At 35.9% G+C, this 26,255-nt stretch overlaps 3 protein-coding genes across 4 annotated transcripts; 2 read left to right on the top strand and 1 right to left on the bottom strand.

Annotated features, from left to right (window-relative positions):
- Positions 1-7,072: 7,072 nt before the first annotated feature.
- On the top strand, positions 7,073-7,883 carry LOC130724009 (pectinesterase inhibitor 3-like). Its single transcript, XM_057575167.1, has one exon. The coding sequence runs from the start codon at positions 7,201-7,203 to the stop codon at positions 7,801-7,803; it is 603 nt and encodes a 200-aa protein (XP_057431150.1). The 5' UTR covers positions 7,073-7,200; the 3' UTR covers positions 7,804-7,883.
- Positions 7,884-9,051: 1,168 nt separating this feature from the next.
- Positions 9,052-15,610, bottom strand: LOC130723273 (3-oxoacyl-[acyl-carrier-protein] synthase II, chloroplastic). 2 transcript variants are annotated; one of them, XM_057574259.1, is made up of 15 exons: positions 15,290-15,428; positions 15,046-15,128; positions 14,101-14,306; positions 13,819-14,022; positions 13,482-13,592; positions 13,301-13,396; positions 13,118-13,163; positions 12,953-13,032; positions 12,081-12,149; positions 11,700-11,784; positions 10,339-10,493; positions 10,107-10,187; positions 9,954-10,013; positions 9,694-9,852; positions 9,052-9,619 (listed from the first exon to the last, which is right to left on the bottom strand). In XM_057574259.1, the coding sequence occupies exons 3-14, from the start codon at positions 14,296-14,298 to the stop codon at positions 9,736-9,738; spliced, it is 1,302 nt and encodes a 433-aa protein (XP_057430242.1). In that variant the 5' UTR covers positions 14,299-14,306; positions 15,046-15,128; positions 15,290-15,428; the 3' UTR covers positions 9,052-9,619; positions 9,694-9,735. The 2 variants fall into 2 exon arrangements, with proteins under 2 accessions (XP_057430242.1, XP_057430240.1); XM_057574257.1 differs by lacking the exon at positions 15,046-15,128 and having other exon boundaries at positions 15,290-15,610.
- Positions 15,611-20,614: 5,004 nt separating this feature from the next.
- LOC130722798 (C-type lectin receptor-like tyrosine-protein kinase At1g52310) lies at positions 20,615-26,058 on the top strand. The gene is made up of 5 exons (XM_057573646.1): positions 20,615-20,899; positions 20,992-21,034; positions 21,625-22,044; positions 22,299-22,857; positions 25,157-26,058. Exons 1-5 carry the CDS (start codon positions 20,828-20,830, stop codon positions 25,680-25,682), a joined length of 1,620 nt encoding a protein of 539 aa, XP_057429629.1. The 5' UTR covers positions 20,615-20,827; the 3' UTR covers positions 25,683-26,058.
- Positions 26,059-26,255: the final 197 nt, after the last annotated feature.

A 26,255-nucleotide genomic window follows, 5' to 3' on the forward strand; every position in this document is an offset into this window, starting at 1 on the left:
GGAGTGATAATGGCCAGGAATTTCTCATGCCTCTTTTCTATTCTTCTGAGGGTATCATTCATCACACCACTTGTGTTGAAACCCCCCCAGCAAAATGCCATAGTTGAAAGGAAACATCAACATGTCATTAGTGTAGCTAGAGCCTTGCTTTTTCAAGCTCATTTACCAGTTACTTTTTGGTCCTATGCTGTAGCACATGCTGTCTATCTCATAAATCGCCTACCTACACCAGTGCTAGACAATAAATGTCCATTTCAAATCCTTTACAATACAGTCCCTGACCTCACTAATCTCAAAAATTTTGGCACTTTGTGTTTTGTCTCAACACTTACCAGTCACAGGAAGAAATTTGATCCTCGGGCTACTAAGTGCATTTTCCTTGGTTTTAAACCTGGCACTAAAGGTTTTGTTACCTATGACCTCAAAAGTAGAGTCATTTCCATTTCTAGAAATGTGACTTTCCATGAACACATTTACCCCTTCAAACCTCTTGATAGTGACTTAACTCCAACACAAGCTTTACCTACTATCCTTCCTCCTATCTTTGATGATGACATACCTGTTCCAGCTACTGTACAAGCTCAGGAACCACCAGTTAATAACCAAAATCAGGTTATTGCTCCACGAACATCACAAAGAATAAGGAAACCACCATCTTACCTTCAAGATTACCATTGTACTCTCTTGTCTTCTGATAGTGTGCCAATTACTTCTTCAAGCACAGGTATCACTTATCCTTTATCCAAAGTATTGTCTTATGATCATCTTAATCCCAAGTATCAATCTTTTGTAATGAACATTAGCTCAAGCTTGGAACCAACAAGATTTTCGGAGGCAGTGAAACATGAGTGCTGGAGAAAGGCTATGGAACAAGAGATTGAAGCCTTGGAGAGAAATCAAACTTGGATTTTGGTGGATAAACCTCCTGACTCTAAACCTATTGGCTGCAAATGGGTGTATAAGGTCAAATACAAGCAAGATGGGTCCATTGAGAGGTATACGGCTCGTTTGGTGGTAAAGGGTTACACTCAAGTTGAAGGAGTGGACTTCCAAGACACATTTTCCCCTGTTGCAAAAATGACAACTTTAAGGGTGATTTTAGCTTTGTGTGCTTCTCAGCAATGGCATCTCCACCAATTAGATGTAGACAATGCATTCTTACATGCATCCCTTGATGAGCGGATCTATATGACAATTCCTCAAGGACTAGTTTGTAACAAAGCTAACCAAGTCTGTCTTCTTCAGAAATCCTTGTATGGCTTAAAGCAGGCCAGCAGACAATGGTTCAACACACTTAGTGCTTCTCTCAAGAAACTAGGGTACAAGCAAAGTAATGCTGATCACACCCTCTATATTAAAGCATCCTCAGGTTCTTTTACTGCTTTGCTTCTATATGTTGATGATGTTCTTCTGGCTGGAAATGATATGCATGAGATTCAACTTGTCAAATCTTCACTTCATGATCAGTTCAGGATCAAAGACTTGGGTGAGGCCAAGTATTTTTTAGGTCTTGAAATTGCACGGTCCACATCAGGCATTGTTCTCAATCAGAGAAAGTATGCTCTTCAACTGATTTCAGATTCAGGACATTTGGCTTCCAAACCTGTTTCTACTCCCATGGACAACTCACAGAAACTAGGAACAAACATTGGCACTCCTCTTACTGATATAGGGTCTTATAGAAGACTAGTGGGCAGACTCTTATATCTTAATACTACAAGACCTGACATCACGTTTGCAGTGAATCAGCTCAGTCAGTTTCTTTCTGCTCCTACTGACATTCATGAACAAGCAGCTCACAGGGTTCTCAAGTATCTCAAAGGATCTCCTGGATCAGGCTTGTTCTATCCTGCTTCATCTTCTACAACTCTAACTGCCTTCAGTGATTCTGATTGGGCAGGTTGTATTGATACTAGGAAATCTATTACTGGCTATTGCTTATTCTTAGGTGATTCTCTGATTTCTTGGAGGTCTAAGAAACAAAGCACTGCATCCAGATCTTCTTGTGAATCTGAGTACAGGGCCATGGCAACAACAGTGTGTGAAATTCAATGGCTACACTACCTTCTTCAAGATCTGAATCAGCCACAGCTAGCTCCTACTTCCATGTTCTGTGATAATCAAAGTGCTATGCACATTGCACACAATCCCAGCTATCATGAGAGGACCAAACATATTGAACTTGACTGTCATATAGTCAGAGAAAAGCTTCAACAAGGATTAGTTCATCTCTTGCCTATTTCTACTACTCTACAAACTGCTGATGTATTCACAAAACCTTTGACTCCTGCACCTTTCAAGACTTGTATTTCCAAACTGGGCATGAAAGACATTCACCTCCCAGTTTGAGGGGGGCTAATAGATATGTAATAGATCAAGGACTAGTTTGTAATTAGTATTAGTTAGAGTCCTTGTCTTTAATTAGAAGTTAGTTAGTTGTGTTTTCTGTTAGAAGGTTATCTTGTTATATAACCTAGTATCTTCTATTCTGAAAACTACTGAAGCATTATCCTTCTGTATTCTTCTTCTTCATTTCTTGATTCAATGAAAATTAGTTTCAGTTTTGTTATTTATAGCCCCCACAACTCAAACGATGGATCCATCACTGAGTTCACATAATTTGTTTTTACTTTTAATCACGTATCACGGAATTTGGAAAGGGCACAAAAAGTGGTAGGGTGAGATGGGCCGGTGTGGGGCGGGTAGGGGCAGAATGCTGAACTGTGTATGGACAAGGAGTGTGAAAACAACGCACAAAAAGGGCATGGTACATATTGAGAGGTTTAGGTGAGTAGGGCTAAGTGCTCCTTATATTATGAGTCGTTGTCATATTTGTTGCTAGCCACATGTTTTGAGCTGTGAACTCATCCATTAGCTAAGTTGTGGTCGGCTATCCAAGTAAAATTTTGATGATTTATTTCATTTCATTAGTACATAGCCAAGATTGGTACGAGAAAAAACAGAATTAGTGAATAAATAATGATAGGCACAATGGTATGTGAATGTGATTGGTATTTTTTTGGTCTCTTATGAACTGAAGGCTGACAAAAGCTGGAAGGTCACGGCTGATGATGTATCCATGGGATTACCACAGGCCAAGAACAAAATTATCAGTAATATTCTCAATCATTCGAGAATATGCCAATACTTGCTATAACTACCCTTGCTGTTTTAGATTTTTTTAACATTATATGAATAAAGAAAGAGATAATTACAACCCCTTAAACGAATATTGAATTGTCAAATAAATTTAATATATGAATATCCATACTAATATAATCATATTCATCTTTCGCTTACCAACCGCTCCGTCGCCATCAAAGAGTGAAGCCGTCATCAGCGATTTACAGTGTATTTTGTGTAATTTTTTTTATTTGTTTCAAAAATTAGTATTTTAATTGTTAAATTTGTGTTCATCTCCTTCCCCTTGTGTAATATATTTCTGAAATTTTGGATATTTTTGAACCAGTTTTAAATCTCTTTTCTAGGTTTCTTTGTATTGTTGGATCTGCCTGTTCATTGATCTGTTCTTCCCTCTTCTTTTAACGATCTTTCTGTTGCTGAATGGAAAGAGAAAAAATAATTTTTTTAATAGCTGCAGCAAGTTAAGGAGCGTTGCTTATTTAAGCAATGTTGCTTAGCTTTGAGTTGTTAGCAACGCCACTTCAGCAAGCTCCAATGGAACAGAAAAATAATGAACGCATCTTATTTTAAGCAACCAGGTTAAGCAACATCCGTTGGAGTTGCTCTAAGAGAGTTAACCCCACCATGTTCTGAATGTTTTCTGGCTCGAACAAAATTTCCTCTAAATGATGATATATACCTGTCTCAGACCACAAAAAAAATATTCATCTTTCGCTTTCAACTAATTACTACCAACTTTTTTTCATTTTTTTCTTAATTACACTATTTATTATATCTCTCAATATTTGTCTCTCTTTCTAAAAAGAGAAGTGGAAAATAGTGTGATCAAATTTCAAAAAATTAAATTTATTCAACTTAACTTTCTTTTCTATATGGTGAAAGTGAAATTAGTGTAAATAGAATATTTTTCCATTACAATAGGTCAGTCATATATTCATCATGATTGATTGGATAATTATATCATGAAGAAGAGAGATAGGAAGAAAGGAGAGAGAAAGTAAAGATGTGATATGTAATTTGATTGATAAAGAATAGAGAAATAAAAAAAATGAAGGTGAAAAAGAAGTCGAGAGGTGTGTATATATCATAACTCTGATTGATTCATTCACGCATTCTTTAATTTCATTTAGATCTTTTTTTTATCACATATCATTCATGATATAACTGCTCAAGTCTCTCACTTCTATTTGTATCCTACTATGGATATGGATATAGGGCAGAGACGGAGGTAGGTTGAAGGGTCTGAGGGCATGTGCCCTCACATGCCCTCACATAATTTTAGAAAATAATTATTAAAAAAAATTTAAGTAGTAAAAGTATGTGATTTTTAATGGTCCTTTTGATAAAAATTGTCTTCACTTATTTGCCATATTGTTAAATGTCTTCACTTGAGTGTAAAGACATGTGGTTTTTATGGCTCATTTGGTAAAAAATGTATTACTTATGTTTTATTGGGTAAAAAATGTTTTCACTTTTAATAATATTTGTTAAATTTTTTTACAAATATATATTGCTCTCACAACATGAAATTTCTGGATCCGTCACTTATATAGGGTGAAATTAAATTGAGAACTTAGCTTATTGTTTTCCAACATTTATCCATGTGATGTGTGGACATTGATATATAGACGTCGCAATCTTGACGTTGGTGAGTGATTGTGGTCATGAGTGTGGAAACTGTTGGCATGCAGCTGTTACATCATATGATTTAAGGTGTGTGTTTAAATATTTTGAGTGGAGGTAACAACTCTCGATTTATATTATTTTTCTAAAGATTTGTTTAATTGTAAATTATAAAAATAATTTTATATTTTTAAATTAAAAAATTGAAAGATTTGTTTATCATTGTTTTTAAAAACTGTTTTTGAAAATTATTCATATTTTCATATAATCATATTATAGGATAAATAAATGAGTAATAGAATAGGTCATGTTAGTTTTTTAGTCTCAAAAACATCAACTGATGTTAACAAAGTTGCGGGTGTGTGTCTCGTTAAGTGTCAATTTGATCTCTAATGTTGCCAATTTAGTCCAAACGAGTTGATCACCTTCTCCTTGTCTTCTTATCCCCTTTCCCTCCCTCATCGGTAACCACCACCACTCGTACGTCCCTTCATCTCTACCCTCACCTTTGTCTTCATCCCCACCCCCACCCACCCACCACTCTCCCCATCCCCTCCCCTCACCCCCACCTCCATCTCTCTTTCCTTCTCTGCTCCATCACCACCACCGCCCATCGATCCTTCTCCCACACCTCCTCTCGTTTTCCCCACCATTTTTCAGAGAAATCAAATAGAATGAGCTCAAGAGAACCACCGCAATCATTTTAAGAATGGTTGATGAGAATCAAGAACCGATCATCGCAGAGAGCTATGAGGAGCAACAACAACAACACTTTCATCATTTGATGGACCCCAACACCTGCCTCCTCAAACATGCTCCATACACATGTTCTGCCTTTTTTACTTGACCATCAACTTCTTCTCCAGACACTACGCAGAGCACGAAAGAACAAAAATATGGTGCAGAACGCCTAAAATTTTAGATTTAGGGTGAAATCCTTGAAATAAGATATGAGTTTGTTAATGTTAGGTGAAATAGATAAAACTATTGATTATCTTTTTATGTGTTCTTTTCTTTACTTTCTACAACTTAGTCAATGGTCGTTGGGGAGGGGGGGTGACAGAGAGCGAGGAAGTTGGCGGGGGGGGGGGATGAGAGAGTGGTGGGTAGGAGAAAGGTGGGTGAGTGGTGGAGGAGGTAGGTAGGAAGGGAGGTGAAGGGACGAGCGACGGTGGTGGTGGTAGTGGGAGTGGCTGGTGGAACAATGGAGGAGGGAGAAAGAGAGGAGTGGCCTGGGAGGGAGGTTGTAGTGGTGATGGGAAAATGGGTAAGGGAAGAGAGAGAGAGAGAGAGAGAGAGAGAGAGAGAGAGAGAGAGAGAGAGAGAGAGAGAGAGAGAGAGAGAGAGAGAGATCAACTTACAAGCAATGACGAATCCATGTTAAAGAGGACGGAGGCAATTGGCCCCACAACATTTTCATTTTTACTACTAACAATATATCATCATAATAATAATATATTAGGTACTAATATAGTAATATTGCCCCCATGAAACACCATATGCCCCCACACATTTATAAGTCATCACATTAATCAATTTTTATTGATAATTGTGCAGCTCTAGACGTTTAACTACCCGAAGCATTGAAATGTTTTTATGTGAATTTTTTTCCATGTTTCCTCATATTAAAATTTTGTATCTATCTTCACATGTATGTATTAAATAGGTATATGTGAAATCTTTAAAATGTTTATGTAGAGAGAGATTAACAAAAATATCAACATGAGAGAAAATATAGAGAATTTTCATATGAGACAATCATAATCTTATCTTATCATCTTTCATGAGAACCTAATAGAGTAACTAACTGTTAGCTAAAGAACTAATTAGCTGAATTTTTATATTAGTTGATCATCCTCGGGATTGTAAGAATGAGTTTCATTCAAGAGTTTGTCTTTATGACTTTCGTTTTTTTGACCTTTGGTCTCTTTTAACACGAAAAAAAATGATGTGTTAAAAATCACAAGTAATATTACTCCCACAAAGTATAAGTTATGAATCCCTCACTACTCACAAGGACTAAATTGACATTCGGTTATCTTTTTACTATTTTAGAATTGAGGAACTAACGTGATCAACATTTTGCAAAACTACAATGAGTACACCATCCGGTCATTATTATAAACAAAAGTTTAATTTTAAATTCATTTAATAAATTTAATAAATGATGTATATAGTCCGGAGGGTGTATTTCCTAAGTTGATCGATGAACTAATAAACTTCATACTTTCTGACACCCATGTCATCATTGAGTCAAGTATTATTGATAGATAATAATGGCAAGTAGATGGACTCCTTTACTTTCATTTATTTAATTTAATGTACGAACCAATCTCCCCACCCATACCCATCACAAACACTTCATTCTATACTAACTCACTGCCATACTACCACTGCTCTTCTGTTTTCAGATCTACACAACACTGAACAAAAATGCAGCACCACCACCCTCTCACTCTCACACTCACCACTCTCTTCATCTTCCTCCTTTTCACTTTCTCCTCCTCCCACGAAGATCTAATCCATTCCTCCTGCCTCCATGCCAGGTACCCGACCCTCTGCCTCCGAACCCTCTCCAACTACTCCGGCCCCGCCGACACCCCCTTGGACGTCGCCCGTGCCGCCCTCAGGGTCAGCCTAGCCCACGCCCGCAGAGCCTCCCACTACCTGCATACCTCCAATGGCGGCGCGAGCAGTACCAGCAGCAGCAAGCGGCAGCGAGCGGCGCTGAGTGACTGCGCGGAGCTGGTAGCGGACTCGGTGGAGGAGCTGCGGAAGAGCTTGGAGGAGCTGCAGCACCTGCGGCCGGAGACGTTCAGGTGGCAGATGAGCAATGCTATGACGTGGGTCAGCGCCGCCCTCACCGACGGCGACACGTGCCTCGACGGCGGCAGTGTCAGGCTTGATGTGAAGCGCAGGGTCACCGACTTGGCAATGGTTACCAGCAATGCTCTTTACATGATCAATCGTTTGGGCCAAGGTGGGCCTGGAAAGCCCGTGCCTCATTCTAGGCCGGGCTTGAGTGTTAAGAATTGACTTATTGGGAGAAACAAATCGAGAGTGTGTTGTAGACTTGTAGTGCTGGATTTAGTTAAGCATGTTACTTATTACTTTAACTGCTACTTTTTTTTTTTACATGTCATTTTCTTTTTTACTTTTTAGTTTTTCTATATCTTTATATTTTTCCTATTACATCACATCAATTTCTCATTTCATACCAGTATTGGTGGAGATTGAAATGGAGTGTCGAGAGAACATTATTGATTTCGAAAAGTACTATGTCCACGCTCAAAATCAAACTCAACCTAAACTGATAGAAGAGAATATAAAGAAATGTGAGATGTGATGAGTGATGTGATGTGAAAAAGAGAGTGAAAATGAAATAGAAAAGAAAATTAGGTGTAAATGAATCTAAACCTTCTACTGAAGTTGTTACTATGAAGATTATGTTGGTACTCATCCAATAAAAAGATAGAATAAAAGAAGAGATTAATTTTTATGCACCGACACCATCATTTAATCACAATCTTCTATTTTCTATTTTAGATATTATTAAATTCAAAATTAATTGTGAGCTAACAAAATGGAGGGATGTGATTGAATAATGGTGTAAAACTTATTTACACCGTCGGTGCATAGAAATTAATCTCATAAAAGAAAGACCACTTGTTTTTTGAAACCCAAAAAAAAGACAAGTTAGAGATAGGTGAATGATGTGATTAGAAAAAAGAAAAAAAACATATGTTGAGGAATTAAGTGAAATGAGATGAAAAAAAGAGAGTCGGAGTGAGTGAATGTATAAAAGTTTATTTTGGCAAAGCCAAAGTATGTATAAAAGTGATTACATACCCCACCAATGAAGTGTGTTTATAACGTGGGACGAGTAGTACTACTAGTAGTAGGGGAGTTGGGTGTACAGAGGACCTTGAAGTCTTACTAATTAACAGCTGTCACCATGTGACATATTTTTGGTTGCTGAAAAATGTAAATCAAATGTTGGTGTATTATGCTGTGATAGCTCTCTTTGCCTACTTAAGCTCTCAGGTGGAGTGTGTGTGTTGTATATACACAGTACACACACAGTGGAAAACCTGGAATAAATGTTGATTAATACTGCAAGACATTAATCTCACGTTTAGCTTTGCACACACTTCACTATTCTCACCTTTAAAAAGTAGATCCCTTATAAGTGGATATATTAAAGATCTCATCAAATAATCATCTCTATTTCTATATTCTTCAATTTCTGTTTCACACAAGCAATGGCTAGAACTACCATCAAGAGGTCAGAGGACAGTGTGAAAATTACCTGAATAGGTTTTGAATGTTGGTCACTCAGTAGAGGTAAAACACAGAATCTAATCTAATAGCTATTGCTATCACATATCCTCAGTATGATATTAAACAAATCTGGAGGCTAGATCCACGTTGCAGAAGACAAACTGCTCACTAAATTGAAATCACCCTCTAAGGCTTAAACTCCAGTAAAAAGTGTTATCTAACCTATTGCCAGCTCAAAAAAAAAACACTACAATCAATTTATCTTCATGTCTTCATCTTGAATATGGCAATAAAACAATGTCCAAGTTCCATCAAGGGGTTGTGTAACAGTTACATCAGCGTCAACTCCTACTCTAGTAATTCATGGTTAGATAGGGGATTTCAGCAGCTGATAGACTCAACTCTATCTCACTGGAAGCACCATACAATCTCTGGAAGTTTTGATTCTAGAGGGTCATCTCATCAATGTTTGGACATTACTGATCATCCAAGTAAGCAATTCACAGCACATCCATTTTCACTAAACCAAAGAGATGGTGTGAGTGGGATACATTGCCTGGTCACTCAGCAACTGCAAGATAAGAAAGTCTTAGAATAGAGCAGAAAAGAAATGAAGGAAATATATTCTTTACACCCCACAAATACCTTCTTTATAATGAAAGTAAGGTAATACGTTTGAAATATGTTTCACTTATAAGGGGCAAATATGATTGAAGAGTTGTGGCCACCAAAACCAAATGAGTTTGACAAAGCCGCCTTGATATCCAGTCTCTCTTTCTTTGATCCCACAAGCACATTGGCATCCTGATTTTTGTTCAGTTTATCAAATTAGATAACTTGGATGAACCCAATAAATGTGAGGACATAAGAATTTCAAAACAAAGATGGTGCAACAAGTATCATACCACTCCTTTGTCGGGGTTTTCTAGATTGATATTAGGATGAACCCACCCTGTCCTTATTGCCTGCATACAGGAAAGGAAAGGAAATCAACTTCTTAGTCAGAAAGCTCGGATTATTATTACAAATTTCATAAAAAGCGGTACAGTAGTTTTCACCTGTACTGTTGCGACGGCTTCCACACCACCAGCTGCCCCTAGTAGATGACCAATCATAGATTTTGTTGAATTCACTCTTAGCTGCATAAACAAGAGATCTAGGTAAGTGGTTACCATAACAATATCATAAGCAGCAGCATATACTGAAACAAATAAAAGGGCAAAAGATTAGAATTACCTTTAAATTGGTCAGGGAGAGTAAAGAAATAAATATATATGAAAGAATGTTCACCTCAGGATTTTGGCCAAAACAATGAATCAGAGCCTGGTACTCCTTAAGATCTCCAGCCGGTGTGGATGTGGCATGTGCATTTATGTAGTTCACATCCTCCCTTGACACTCCAGAATGAGCTAAAGCCTTTTCAATGCAAAGTTTAACACCACCTCCTGTATGGGATGTGGAATAAAGAGATATAAGTTCAGCCTGTTCAGGCATAATCAAGATAATGATTTGCAGGCATATATGGAACCAAATTTTCAGCAAATTCACGATTCAGGTGCTTACCAAATATCGTTAGCAAAGTGCATAGAAAGACACTTCATGGGATTTTGTTTTACTTTGGAACCAAACAGATGTAGCAGGAACATATTAAATATCTACCAATTTGAGAACCGTCATGGCCAAAGTGCAATTGCATTTCTACAGTTTTTAAGATGAGAGACAGGACTTGCCCAAATTCTTAAGAGTGACATGAACAAGACCTCACTTGGTCATAGAGGCTTTTACGTCATGTCATGAATCAACTATCCCAAAAACTAAAGCTATTAGGTGGAGACACATGAATGGTTTTATGTTATATTTCTATCAATTACCGAATTACGGAGACATTGCGAAGTTGAAACCGTGTGATTCTGGTGTACGCTTTGGTGTCGTCCTTCCTTTTTTTGTGTAATTGGATCCTCTTATGTTCAAGTTGTGTCGATTGCTTATCAATGTCTACATACAATAATGGGACTAAGGTTAAAGGCAGACGCAAAGCCCCTGTCATTGTCACCACTTCTTCGAAACTCATCAATATCAAACTTTATAGTGATGGTGAGAACCATATTGAGTGGAATTATTTGTTGAAGTCAGTCTGGGAGGATTGTTATGAGATTTTGGAAGAAAATACTGAAGTTGAGGAGCAAGATTAAAATGGTTAGCATGTGAGAGAGCTAGACATTGAGAGGTCTGGCATAATTTGGATTGTGTTTTAAAAATTTGGAGATAAGCTCAAATTCACAGATTGATGTCGATAAGCACTATGGGATAAAATGAAGTGAAACAAGTCAGTAAGAATAGCGATGTGCTTTACCTTAAATAAAGGCTGAAATTGAGAATTGAAGTTTGAGCTTCTTAACACATTTGAGGGAGATTGGTATCATGAGTCAAACATGAGGAGGATTATTGTGTGTACTACAAACAGAAAGGGAGGTCAATATAATTTCCCCCAAATCAATTTGTGATTAACATATACTAGTGTCCTGCAGCCTAGGTTACTGTCATCAAAATATTAATCTACCTATAGAAGTTGTTGGTAAACCTATCAATTATTGTTTTTTATTTTAGATTATCTGAAAGCAATAGGCCTTAAAGAAGATCTAATACTTTACCATCAGGACGTGGCTCAGTGATATGATATGCATCACACGTGAAGCTTCCACCAAGAAACTCTGCATATATGTTTGCACCCCTTTTCTGAAACAAAAAGTTGGAAGACCATGTCAGTTGCTTGAATCATATTTGCCAAATCAATGTAAGGAGAAATCATAGGCAGAGCTAATCGCAAAAGAAGTGTGACGCATGATTCTAACATGGGATAGGAGAATGGATGTATCAATGAGTTTTATACCAATGGAAGTCGGAACGAACTGAAGAATGAGATAGATAGAATTAATTGTATACCTAAGTGTTACAGTAAAATTCTACAACATGATGTAAAGTTCCTTTTTAAGGTGTTTTATTCTCACATTATTTTACTAGAATAGAAGTACCTTAGCATGCTCTAATTCTTCTAAAAGCAAAACTCCAGCCCCTTCTCCCATGACAAATCCATCACGATTCTGTTACCAAGCAAGTAAAGTCATGGTTAACATCAGAAGAGAAGGACAAGATGAAGAAAATGATAAACAATAAAATTTCATATGCTATAACTTTTTATTGAAATATGCTGTAAAGTTTGCCCATTTTAAGAAATGAATAAAAAAAATTCATTATCATTATTCAGTTGGATGCCTTCATGGTTTCTCTTTTTTTATCTCAAGAATCCCCACCCCCCTCAAATTATAGATGTCAATAACTTTTGATTGTTATGGTTCCATTAAAAAAAAAACCTTCTTGAAGTGTCTTTCGCATCCTGTTTGTATGAAGAAGATTTAACAATGCTTTTGGCATTTCTGATACATTATTTTTGCTCATAAAAGATTGTCAGAAACTTTCGGACGATATAAAGTTGAGTTGATGAATCTTGAAAAAAATGCACTTTTTTATAGAAGTAAGCTTCCTTGATTTCTTTTAAAAAACAGGACATGCTCATCTAACTGTAATGGTGATATAGATTTATAGTTTGTCAAGTATCCTATTTGTATGAAGAAGATTTAACAATACTTTTGGCCTTTCTGATAATTTTTTATGCTCATAAAACGTTGTCAGAAACTTTTAGAAGATATAAAGTGAGTTGCTGAATCTAGAAAATATTGCACTTTTTTATAGAAGTAACCTTCCTTGATTTCTTAAAAAAACAAGATATGCTCATCTGACTATCAATGGTCATATAGATTTATAGTTTGTCAAAATATGTAATCAAAACTCAGAAATAAGAGTGGGAAAAAGAAACAAGAAAGCAACAGGATTTCTATAGTATTACAGTATCCCATGGGCGTGAAGCTTTGGTTGGATCACTATTTCTCTGTGAGAGTGCCCTGCATGCTACAAAACCTCCCAAACCTACACCAATAGTTGTTGAATTGATATCAGATCAAGCCCAAGACAACTTCATTCAAGCCAGAAAGAGTGAGAAAAAATAGGATACCAATTGGTATTATAGCAGCATCTGAGCCACCACAAAGCATCACGTCCTGCAGGTGAACTCAAATTTTGAGCGCCTTTCAATAAAATAACTATCATTATACCAAACTTCTTTTAAGAAAAAATAAGTTGAGAAAATGTGAGAAATCCAGTATCTTACAAGAAAATATTGAAGTGAAATACTTACAGCTTCACCTCTAATGATATGGTTTGCAGCATTCAATATACAAAAATTACTTGTAGCACACGCTGTAGAGATTGAATAATTAGGGCCCATCCAGCCCTACAATTTTATAAAAGAAATTATTTGTCAAAAGCTTAAGACAAAAAAAAGGCACCCATATTTGCTAAGTTGTGTTTGATCAGACCAGATCCATTGCAAGCATGGCAGAGCCCATATTTGTTGTTGCAAAGGGTACACAGAAAGGATTCATCTTCTTATATGAGATTCGTAAAGCTTCAATAGCATCATGGAAAACCTGTTCAAGATAAACATGAAAAATTAAATAGCCAAAAAATCAAAGCAATGAACTTGTGAATATAATAGCCTTCTCGCTCCATCTTGGATTGCATGTGGTAGTAAATTCAATCTACAAGACAATAGATAAAATATCTCCTACGTATGTTATGAAGCTTCTACATATAAAAAAAAATGCTGAATGTGACAACAGTATCTGTTTGCACAAGCACATTATCAGTCATTACCTGCATGCCACCCATTGCTGATCCAATCAAAACACCACATTTTCTTTTATTTAACTCATCCATTACATCTTCAGTAATTCCACCGTCAACCAAGGCCTTTTTTCCCGCTGTCAGCAGATACAGCATAAATTTATCCATCCTCTTTGAAAGTTTTGGTACTACCCAGCCATCAGTCGAGAAAGACTTGATCTCCCCAGCAATCCTCTGGAGATAGAGAACACGAAAATCAGAAGCTAAAGAAGGCAACAACTGCGCTTAAAATTAGAATGAAATATCATTTACCGTTGGAAACTCAGCGCAGTCAAATCTATCAATCTCACTTATCCCACTGACACCATCAAGTAAATTATTGTAGAAGACATCTGGATCATGACCAAGTGATGTAACCACGCCCAAACCAGTCACAACTACTCGTCTTTCCTTTACAGGAGGTTTTCTCCTTGTTGTAACTTCTTGAGCAGGTTGCAAAGCTACAGCCATTACTTTACCTTGAAATTTTACAAAAGTAAGGCATTATATGGACAGTTGACCACAAATCAGACAAAAAGCGGCTTCCTTCAATATCAGCAGTACTTTGGAGCTCACAGTTGGAGTAAAATTCCTACCACTCAAGAAAGGAATGCCAGCAGAACTTTTGCAAGAATGTGAATGCTACTGCTTATTAAGATGCGTAGTTTTTAAAGGCAACGAATTGTAATCCTAAAGCTTCACATCAATATAGAGCAGGGAATGTAAGTTTATGTAACCACAAGCCAAGAATAGAATAGATATGCTCAGGTTTAAGGAAACTAAGTCCTATAAACGTACAAAAGGCAAAACAAAAATGCCACCGATTATCAAACCTTCATCACACAGCAGAACATATACCCATTACATAGAATGATAAGTTGATCAAAGTCAAAACACTGAACCAAACATACCAAGCTGCAAGATGCATGCAGAAGATTTCAGCATAGACATGTCCAAAGAGTTCACATAGTTGAAACAAAACCACTCATGATGTAATATCTGCCACAAATTTATATATCTCATGCCCTTAACTAATTTTTCTTTAAAAAAATCTATTGTAGCTTGTTATTAACATACAGCCAATATAAGATAGCATAGGTGGTGAATTTTTATTTTACATTATGAACAAAAGCAAGGAAGCCATGGGAAAAAAATAATAATAATGAAATTAAAACCAAGTCCTTATCTATAAAATTGAGCATGGTTTTGATGCTTAACTGTGATGAACACTCCTCAGTCCTCATAGTAGTATCCATATGAATTCAAACCCTGTTTATTTAATTTCTAATGGAACAAAGCAACTGAAATAGGTAGCAGTAGATTGAATAAGGAAAATGTTTATACTAATTTGAACAAATGAATACAGAAATGAAGAAGCACACACAACAGTAGTGACGGAAAATGCATCGTGGTACAGAGAGGAAAAGGGAAAGGCAATAATAAGTTGAATCGAGGAAGTTACCGGAGCGGGGCGGAGGGTTGAGATTGGTGGTGGGCGTGCGATTGAAAGAGGTGAGTTGGGAGTTGGAGAGGAGGTTCCGGCGGCGGCGAGAGTGGTGGTGGGAGAGAGACATGCAAGAGGAGAGCAATGAAGAAGCCATGGTGGAGAGAGTGAAGGAGGAAGAAGAAGGGTGACGTGGCGGTGGTGGTGGTGGTGGTGGTCAGGAATTGAATCGAACAAGGGTGCATTTCATTTTCGTCTGCATTGTATATGGTGGGAGAAAGAAGACATATTCTATTCTGTCCACAACCACACTCACTCACCACTGTGTCTGTGCGTACTCCTCTCTGCAAAAATAATAGTACCAATAATAATATTATATGTAATTTTAATTATTGTAAAATTGATAGTATTTTATTTTATTTGTTAGTCTTTATTAAATGTCTTATTTTAATTTCTATTTTTCAGATTAGGCAAGTTGCATCACTTTAGTACTTATTATTCATTAATAATTAATGAAATAGTGGATAGAATTTATTCCGAGAAATGGTAGCTCAGTTTGTGAGCTAAGGAAAATGAAGGGATTTGCAGGGTGAAAGACCAAGGTTCAAACTCTGACGAATGAACTAATTTACTAATAATTAACAACTAACATTTACTTATAAACAAAATATCAAAGTTATTCACTAATTAATGCTAATATTCAAGTTAGAGATAACACAAGTTTGAATTTTGAGAAAAATATTTGTTATAAGAGACATGTAATTATTTTTTGAATGAGTAATTTTATCCGTCAAAAAGGAAAAAAAAAATGTATGAAAATAAAGTGAACTATTTTTAATTTTGACCAACATATCTTAATCTCACCATCAATAATCGTGAGACTAAACTCACCGTCAAACACATTAAAGACATAAAGTGATGAAGTTATAAACCATTAAATAAACTCACTTACTTCAAGTGAAACTATTTATTGTTTGCAATTGATGTTGGGTTTAGTGATTTGCAAATGCTTCTTATTTTGTTAAAAACAAATCTCGTATTTTTATTCTATTCTATTGAGTAAAATGTTACAAATAATAATCATTATGTTTTTTTTTTTTTACCAATGTATCCCCACAGCCGATAGCCGTGAGACTAATCTCTCACCCCGCGGTCAGCGCACTAAGCGGTAGAGGGCTGGCCAAGGAGCTTTTTCTATTCGCAAGAGTTGAGATTCAAACCCCCAACCACTTGCTTAAAGGATGAAGTGCTGAACCAATACACCAACTTACTTGTTTATTGTTTAGGTTCTTCGTTTTAATAGCAAATGAACAATCCATTCTTTTAATAAAAATAAAACAAATTAGTAAATGTGATAAGAACACACATACACATATGGCTGCGAACTCGACGACAATGACACCCCATGAGTTCCCTACCTAAGATATATCCCTCCCGTCCTGTCTCACCGGACCACCGTGAGTGGAGAAAAGAGCACCATTCAATTTTTAGTTTTTTATTTTAACATATTAATTTTGTCGTTGAGTTGATTTGATTTGTTTTTTATATATTGTGTTCTTTGTGGTTGATCTAATTTAGATATGTGGTGTATTTTGGTCATCTAAATTGAATCAATTGATCTGGTTACCTATTCTTGAACATTTGGTGTCTTGTTCTTATTTAGGCGTTTTGCTTTCCTTGTGTCTTGAATTTCCCGTATTAATTAATTATTTCAAAAATGCTAAAGGCACACTTCAACCCACTTTTAACTATTGACTCATTTTTTGGAAAGTTAATACGTTTTTTAAAAAGTGAGAGAAATATGTTGAATTTTTTAAAAAAGTAATTCACCACAATGATTGTGCTAGAGTGTGTCCATAAAATAATGTGTTAAAGATATCATAGTTAATCATGATTGACCACTCCTCTATTGATGGTCATCTTTATGTGAAAATAGGTTGGGCTATCTAGGTTAGACTTTGTTTAAATAGGTCAGGTCTATTTAAAAAATTCAAGATTTGAGTCTGACATGTTATCTGTCATAGGTTTTTTCCCGGTTTGAGTCTTAATCTTTTGAATGTTTGTCTGGTCTGGCAGCTTATTTAAATGTCTGTTTTATCATATGACATTCAAATGTATCAATAAATCTATTTGAAAACGTGTCAACACACTTATAACTAACGAGAAAAATATAATAATATCATTATATGTCTAATTAAGTCAAAGTAAATAGGACACCCGTCTCTATCTATATATCGAGGTTTATATGATTAAATAAATATATAGTCTAAGATGCTTAAACATATCAATAAGTCAATGAGTACATAATTTTTATATATTGTAATAGAAATTCAATGTAAAAATAATAAAATAAATTTTTATTTATTTATATAGGCCGACCTGTTAGGCTTACAAGACTTTTTTAATGGCATAAGTCTGATTTTTTTAACTAAAGATATTTTTAAAAAAACTGGGGCATAGTCTATATATTAATTTGGCATGATCTGGCCCGAACCTGATGTAGACTATGGGTATGTTTGTTTTTCAGTTGGGGCATCCAAAAGTACTTTCAGGTCTTATGTAACTTTGTGCCACTATGTTTGGCAAATTAAAAACCACATTCACCCAACCCACTTTTAGCCCCAAACCAACTTTCATCTCAACTCTCCAAATTGTCACTTCTACATTCATCCAACATACTTTCAATCCCAAACTCTATTTTGAAATAAAAGTATCCAAACATAAATCACATTACAACCAACACACTTTGATTTAAACTTTGTTTTGCAAACCCACATTCACTCAAACTCTGTTTTGAAAACTGAAATTCAAATACACACTATGTTATATGCTCATGTCGACAGCTTAACCAGTGGCGGAACTAGAAAAGAAAAATTGAGGGGGCTAAAATTGATTTACTTTTCAACTTTCATTTCTCTATGAAAGAAAAATGTCGATGTAGTTCATTTTGAGCTTATATGGTAAACGTACTAGTAATTACTTAAATACTCTACAAGTTAACGTTATATATATGTAAAATAAAAAATATAAATCCCAAATTAATATTTAAAGAGAAATAGGGTGAGAGTGAGAATTTTTAACTGTGTAGAATTTCCTATATACTAATTTTTTTTTTGTCAATCTATATACTAATTTGTATATCAAAGTTTATATTCCATTACCAAAAAGGTCTATATGAGAAAAATTGAGGATCAGCCCAAAAATGTAAAATTATTGCTAAAAAAAGTAAGGAGTGGGATTCGAACTCCCATTGTCCTGGTAAAAAGAAAGAGCGGCCGCCAGTTAAACTGTGCAGCAATTCATGTTTTGCTTGCAACAATGTTTATATATATCAATTTCTATATGAAAAAATTTATATATGATATATTATGGAAATTTCTAGAATTTTGGGGGGGGCAATGGCCCCCTATGTCCCTTCATAGTTCCACCACTGAGCTTAACCTACTTTCACATCCCTATGTGAATCCCTTCCTCTATACATATCGGGGTAAAATCACTCCTAATTACATTCTCGATACATAACATCACATTCATGATTTTTCAGCAATTCATAACACAATATCATGGATGCTATTTGAGGTTCAACTTCCTCATATGCCTTGATTGCGAAACCCAATCACCAAAGGGGATCAATCTCGCGTATTGTAAGAACAAGTTTGTATTTAATTTAATTATTCACAATAACAAATGTCTACAGAAAAAAACAACTTTGGATATAAGTTTTTTTTTAAGTGTTGAGATATGGCGTAAGACGCAGGTCTTTGTCATATTTATTTTCATCTGAGTGCAATAACCATGCGAATATGCGGATAAAATTTGGAATGAGCAGATGAAGTATGCAAGTAGAGACAAGTTACCAGCACCACTACTTCCAAACCAGAATCATTAATTATTCTAAGTATGATTTGTTTTTATTTTAAAGACGAGGATCGTTGTATTCACGGCCTGCAATTTCACCATCATAAACTTCTCATTTATAATTAATGTAGTAACTTTGTTTTTAATGCTTGAGATTGCCATTACTGCAGACAGTTTGAGTATATCTAGTGGTCAATGTTACTTGTATAAATGATGAAGATGGTGATTAAATTGGTTTCCTTATTGCTCTAATGGGCCGCATTTGATTTTGCAATTTTTGGCGATTAAGAAAGTGACATGGTTTTTGCTCAAAATAAAGAAAGAAAGTGACATGGTTGGACCAAAAGTAGATTTCTATTTTCTAGTATACGCTGCATTTTGTGACAGTCTAACATGTTCAAAAATATTTTATTTTATTTTTTTGAAACAAAAAATGTTGTAATTAAATGACACTTATAGACTGCTAATGATTATTTTAATAGTAGGCATTCATTAATTACTAAACAGTATTTTTTTTTTTTTCTTTTTCGGCCCAAGTGCTTTGACTACTACTACTCAAATATATCAAACACGAATGGTCCAGGTCCATATGGGTTGGTATCACATTCATTCCAGCTCGTGGAGGCCGAAGTGCTTTATTCACCAAGTTTTTTTTTTTCTCTCCTTTACTAGCTAATGCTATTAGCTAAGTGTATGTTTGATTTTCAGTTTTAAAGTGTTTCACCCAACAGTATTGTAAGGGTAAAGTATTTTTTAAAGTTCTCTTGACTTATGGGTGGAAATAGATTCTAAGGTTACTCATTAGTCATCACTCATCACTACTCCCTCCGTTGTTATGAGCAAAAAACGAGTGAGGCCAATGTGACGTCCGCGCAGAGGTGGGGGATTTCCTCCGATTTGCACTAAGTTGGGCCAACGAGACCCAATCTCATGCGTGCGAGGGTCAACTCCTTACCAAGCTCTTTACCACCTCCCTGTCAAACTCATTACATATGAGACTTTTGAAATACACCAAATTTTCCAACACAAACTATCGTCATAATCATCCTCACATCTAACTAAACATGTAATTTGATTTTTTTCCCCCTTCTTTTATACAAAAATTATTCTTACAAGTATAATTAGTTAAACATCAAAGATTCGTGTAGATTATTAGAGAGATATGAAGAGATAGGTGGTGAATTTGATATGCGATGTGATCAAAAGAGACATGTAAAAGAAAAAAGACGTCACAAGGTGTATGCGCACTGTTTAGTGGTACACGTATTATTACTATGTTTTTTATTTTTCAAAAGTTATTTATTATTCAATCTGATCTCTATAATAAAAAATCTTGAATGAGTCTTTTTCAACACTTTTATTGCGTGTAAATTAATTTTCGTAGTATTAATTAACCATTTATCAATTAATTTTTGGTCTCTAACATTTATCATTTGTTATTACAACATTAATGGTTTTCAGCGTATTGGGCTGTTGTATTCTGGTCTGAAAAAGACCAACCCATGTGGTCTCAATTCAATTCAACAGTTCTGAGTTCTTCTGACAAATCTATTGAAACCTGAGAGAGAAAAACTCCTTAATTGCATTTGTACTCAGCTACCCACCCATTCACCCAACCCAACCACGCACAATCGAAAACGAACAAGTTTTGCTGATCACTAGTTCCCAAATTCAACTTCTGAGCTTCTTGTTGTTGCCATGGAATTCAAGTCCCTGTCTCTGCAATTTCTTCTCCTTCTACTTCCTCTTCATGCTCTCGCTTCCAATGCTGTGAGTATATATGCTACTCCTTTTTCTTATTCTTCTCAGAAATTTAAACGTGAACCCTTTTAACCATGCTTTGTTTTGCTTTTGCTTTGCAGACACTCAATGGGACTTGTGGTTCTTTCAATACAGACCCTAAAGGTATGATTGATTTTTGCACCTTAAATCTGCAAAATAACATTTACTTGATGTAGTTGCATTTTACTATATAGGACTATTTACTACCTGAATTAACAGACTATGGCCCCGTTTGGAAGAGCTTATTTGAGCTTATCTGATAGCATAAGCGCTTGTGTAAGTGTTTGTGAGAGCTTACGCAAACAGCTTATGGCCTACCATAAACTGTTCTGAGCTTATTTTCATAAGCTACTCAGAATAGCTTATAAGAAAGAGCCTATACTTATATATAGCTTATTTTCAATTTATTTCAATAACTTTTTTAAAATAGCTTATGAATAACCGCTTATGCGCTTATGTGACATAAGCACTTATGACCGTAAGCGCTTAATTAAGATGTTTTCCCATACGGGACCTATATAAGTGATCTGCTATTAACAATCAAGTTAACTACCAAGCTAACTAGTACTTGTTGATTTTTATAATGAAATGTGTGTGCTTGAAGTCACATCTTGATAATCATTTCTCTACTGTGTGAGGATAGGCTTTGAATACTCATGCTCTAGTTAGTAACCGTAATCCATGTATTACATAATTTAATTTTCTTTGTGCAGCACCATGTCCAATTGGCTGGGTTATTGACCCTAATAATAAGACCAGGTGCTTTCTCCATGTTGAGAGTCCTCAATCTTGGAATGACTCAGAGACTTGTTGTGATAAATATGGTGGACATTTAGCATCATTGACATCACTTCAGGAACTACACTTTGCTCAAAGTCTGTGTGGTGAGTCTATAAATAGTTGCTGGATTGGTGGAAGAAGACTCAACTCTACGGGTGGTTTTCAGTGGATGTGGTCTGATAATTCTCAGTGGAATAAGTCCATGTTTCCTTTGGTCAATTGTACTGGAACTGGACTATCTTGTCATGTAAACAGCACATACAATTTATGTACAGTGGTGACTAATAACTCAAAATCTCTCATTAGTGAGAGGTGTGACAATCCTCATGCTTCTCTATGCATACTGGAAATAGGTGTGCTTTTTGTATACATTACTTGTCCATTCCATTCTCATTTTACATTCCATTCTCATATTTACCAATTCTTTTATTCTCTTTCCCAAAAGTTTTGTTTTTTGTTACCTATTCTTGAGAAATATGTTGCACTATTGCTTATTGTAACTTTTTTTTTCCTTTTCTTTTCTTATATCTCGATTACACTTTATGTAATTTTTTAATAATCATTGCCTACTTAACTATTGATTCTGTTTTTTTTTTCCTCATCTCAGATACCAAATGTAAACATATGCACTGCCACAGGGAATACCTTATCATCCTTGCAGTGGTGAGTGCATTGATACTCTCCACAACATTAGCAGTGGTACTTTGGCTTCTTTTATGTAAACGGGGCAAGAAGAGACGACGGTCTAGAAAACTATCTGATCCAGCTTCTCTTCCATCATGGAAAGTCTTTACCAAAGAGGAATTGAGGTCAATTACTAAGAATTTCAGTGAAGGTAACCGTCTTGTCGGGGATACGAAGACTGGTGGTACATACAGTGGGGTCCAACCAGATGGCTCAAAGGTTGCAGTTAAGAGAATAAAGAGGTCAAGCTTTCAGAGGAAAAAGGAGTTCTATTCTGAAATAAACAGGGTTGCAAGGCTTCGTCATCCAAATCTGGTGACTGTAGTGGGGTGCTGCTATGGTCATGGTGACCGCTACATTGTTTACGAGTTTGTAGCCAATGGACCCTTAGATAAATGGCTGCATCACATACCAAGAGGAGGTCGCAGCTTAGATTGGGCTATGAGGATGAAAATTGCAACAACACTTGCTCAAGGAATTGCGTATGTCCAAAATATACTTTTTCTTTTATAACTTTCTGCGTGTTGATTTATAACTTTTTCTTTCCTTATTTAGATACATATTTTGACTTGATTAGTAGAAGATTAGAAGTGTTCTTATTGTGCATCTTGAACTTTTTTGGTTGTAAGTTGTAACTAACTGTGAGCATTTAGGTTATTGACATATTAGTAAATCCCAGATAGCGGCCAGCCCCAAAAGTGGAATAGCGGTATATTGCATAGCGGGATGGCCGCTATGCTGATTTTTTATATATAATTTTATATACTTAATAATTTAATACTATATACATATAAATACTCAAATTATAAATATTACCTAAAATTCATAACACTGGTTGTCGAAGACACAATGGTTGCCAGAGAAGGGGGGGTCGAAGAGGAGTTTCGAGAAGGAATGCTGGAGCGAGTAAAATTAGATGCGTGAGAGTTATTCAGTGGGCTTTGACCTAAATTTTCCCTTGAAGTTCCAATTATGCCCCCAAAAAGGTCACCCAACAGTTTAAAACCGAGGGCTTTGTGTCATTTTCCTGCCTGTCACATTTGCGCCGAGATTTCCCGCAAATGGCCGCGATTTCTATGCGCGATGCATGAGACACCTTTTAGTGGCAGGACTCCGCTATAGTGGTGCAATCGCGAGCTATTTACTAGTGAGTAGTGCCAACTCTGGGTTATTCTCCCTTGGTCTTTGCAGTTTGTATGCATTCTGTATAATTTGTACTGCATTGCCACTTTGAATTATTTATCAAATCCAGTTAAGAATTATCATGCTTAGGATTTCCAAAATGCAGCTATCAAACCAACCATCCTCATATTGGATTTTAATTTTATATTCAGATCAATAATCATCATCTTCCTCCTGTCTTTTGATGAGACAGGGGTCTCCACTTAGCCAATTAACATGTTATTGGAATAGTAGTGCTAAATTAGTTAAAATTGCTCAGCTGATGTATGTAGTCCTCAATCTCCTCTGAGAAATAAAAATTCTGAGTGTATTTTTTGGGTGGATAGGATAATGTTAGAACCAACCATTATTTATTTACGTCCATTAATTTTGCTTTTATATCTTTCTCTCTATGACATTATCCTGTCATGTTATCTTTGTCTATTAGAAAAGAGGAAATAGTTAAGGTGCTTTTAATCAGAATTGTCAATAGCCGCTTTTGGCTTAAACTTATTGGTTACCTTGAATTTGCTAGTATTTACTTGTATGATTTTTTAAGACACCTATGACTTTTTATTGTTAATTATAAATGTGATTTTTGACTATCCCCCCCCCCCCCCAATTTTTTAGCATTTTTATATGTATATAGTCTAAAATATAAATTATTTACACTGTAAAAATTCATCATAGCGGCCATATATACCGTTATAGCATTTTCTGGATCAGCCGCTATCCAGGATTGATAATACTGCTCGTAATAACTGAGTTTCATATTCATTAATTATGGTATGTGCTATCTACAGTTTTCCTAGTCCAGCACCAGACAGTTGATTTATTTGGTCGACACACCAGACAGTAACTAAATCAGGATTCTTTTTCTTACCAGATAAAAATAATTTAGTTTAAATTAACCTTCTCTTGTTGTGTTCATCTGTTGTTTAGTCAATATAAACTTTTTTTGTGCACTAGGCCTTTCAACTTTGAAGGTCATTTAAAACATGAAAGATGTATCACTTGGCATAAATCTTTAAGGAAATTTTCCTGGATGGATCAGACGAATTCCGTACTTCTTTGTTTCACGTCTATTGTGATGTTCAACAAATTATTGATAATTTGTGGTCCTATGGTAGCCCAAGTTCTATCAACTAATTGACTTATTTATGTTTCTTATGATGCTACCTTTTTATTATATAAAATATGCATGGCCTTGTATCCGGATCTAGGATATCATGAAGAAATCTGTTAGATTTTGAGATTTCAGTGTCTTTCCGACCACTACTAGATATCCAAGTAAAAGTTTGTGAAGTATAACATAGTAGAAATCTATCAACTACATACATGCCAATAGGAAAGAGTGGTGGGGAGGGGATGGAGAAGAGAGGACGGGTATATAAATTAAAACCCGTGCCCTAGCCTCCTGGGGAACCACACACATTTTTTTTGTGTTTCTCGTAATGCTAATTATAATTTTGATTCCCTCAAATAACAGTATTTCCTGTGACTTCTTGAATTTTCTTACATGCTTGATTTATCAACAAGAAAAAGGACTCCATAGTCCCATAGCATTTTAAACTTGGTGGATATATTAATAAGTTTTTTCCTCCCTTTCCATTTCAACAGGTTTCTGCATGACAAGGTTAAGCCGCAAGTTGTGCACCGAGACATACGTGCTAGTAATGTTCTGCTGGATGAGGAGTTCGGAGCACACCTCATGGGTGTCGGTCTGTCCAAGTTTGTGCCATATGAAGCGATGCACGAGAGGACTGTGATGGCAGGTGGAACCTATGGATATCTGGCTCCAGAGTTTGTGTACAGAAACGAGCTCACAACGAAGAGTGATGTTTATAGTTTTGGTGTCCTGCTACTTGAAATAGTGAGTGGACGTAGACCTGCACAGGCAGTTGATTCTGTGGGATGGCAGAGCATATTTGAATGGGCCACGCCTCTGGTGCAAGCTCATCGCTACCATGAACTCCTCGATCCTCATATATCTTCCTCGTCTTCTAGTATCATCCCGGAGGCTAGTACCATCCAGAAGGTGGTTGACCTTGTTTATTCATGCACGCAGCATGTCCCTTCAATGCGCCCTAGAATGTCACATGTTGTTCATCAGCTACAACAGTTTGTCCAGCCACCTACAAAGTGAAGTTCATGTAGAAGTCTTACCTTCAAGATTCTGTATCTTTACTTCAAAGTGGAGATTATCTTTTTGTTTCTTGACGTAGAACAGATATAATATGTACTTTAACCTGCCCTTCTCGAGGGTTGAAATTAGCTTTGCAAAGTGGTAAGCAGGAGCTAAATTTATAGTATGTTTGGATCAACTTCTATTTCCTAGGAATCAATTGTGAAATCCAGAAGATACTCAAAGGATTCTCCACAGAATTGAGTCTGGCTTTGAAATCAATTGTAGAAGATTTTCCAAACATCAAATTAGACTAGGTAAATACTGGAGGCATACATGCACTGTAATTTGTATAAGGTACTACTGATATTGATGAAACTTTGCAATTTCTTTTCCATTATTTGCATAATTACGAAAAGGATATAAAAAAGGAAATAGGACATTTGTTCTTTACAAGCTATAGAAGCAGCTTATTGTGGAAATGAGATTGGGATAAGGGTTGGGGACGTCAAACTTTACAAACAGTTCAGTCTTGGAAGGGCCCATTTGGTTTACCGTTAGAAAATATGAAAAAAAAGATGAAACATTTTTGTT

The sequence above is a fragment of the Lotus japonicus genome, chromosome 6 (genome assembly GCF_012489685.1).
Source record: "Lotus japonicus ecotype B-129 chromosome 6, LjGifu_v1.2".
NCBI classification, from domain to species: Eukaryota; Viridiplantae; Streptophyta; class Magnoliopsida; order Fabales; family Fabaceae; genus Lotus; species Lotus japonicus.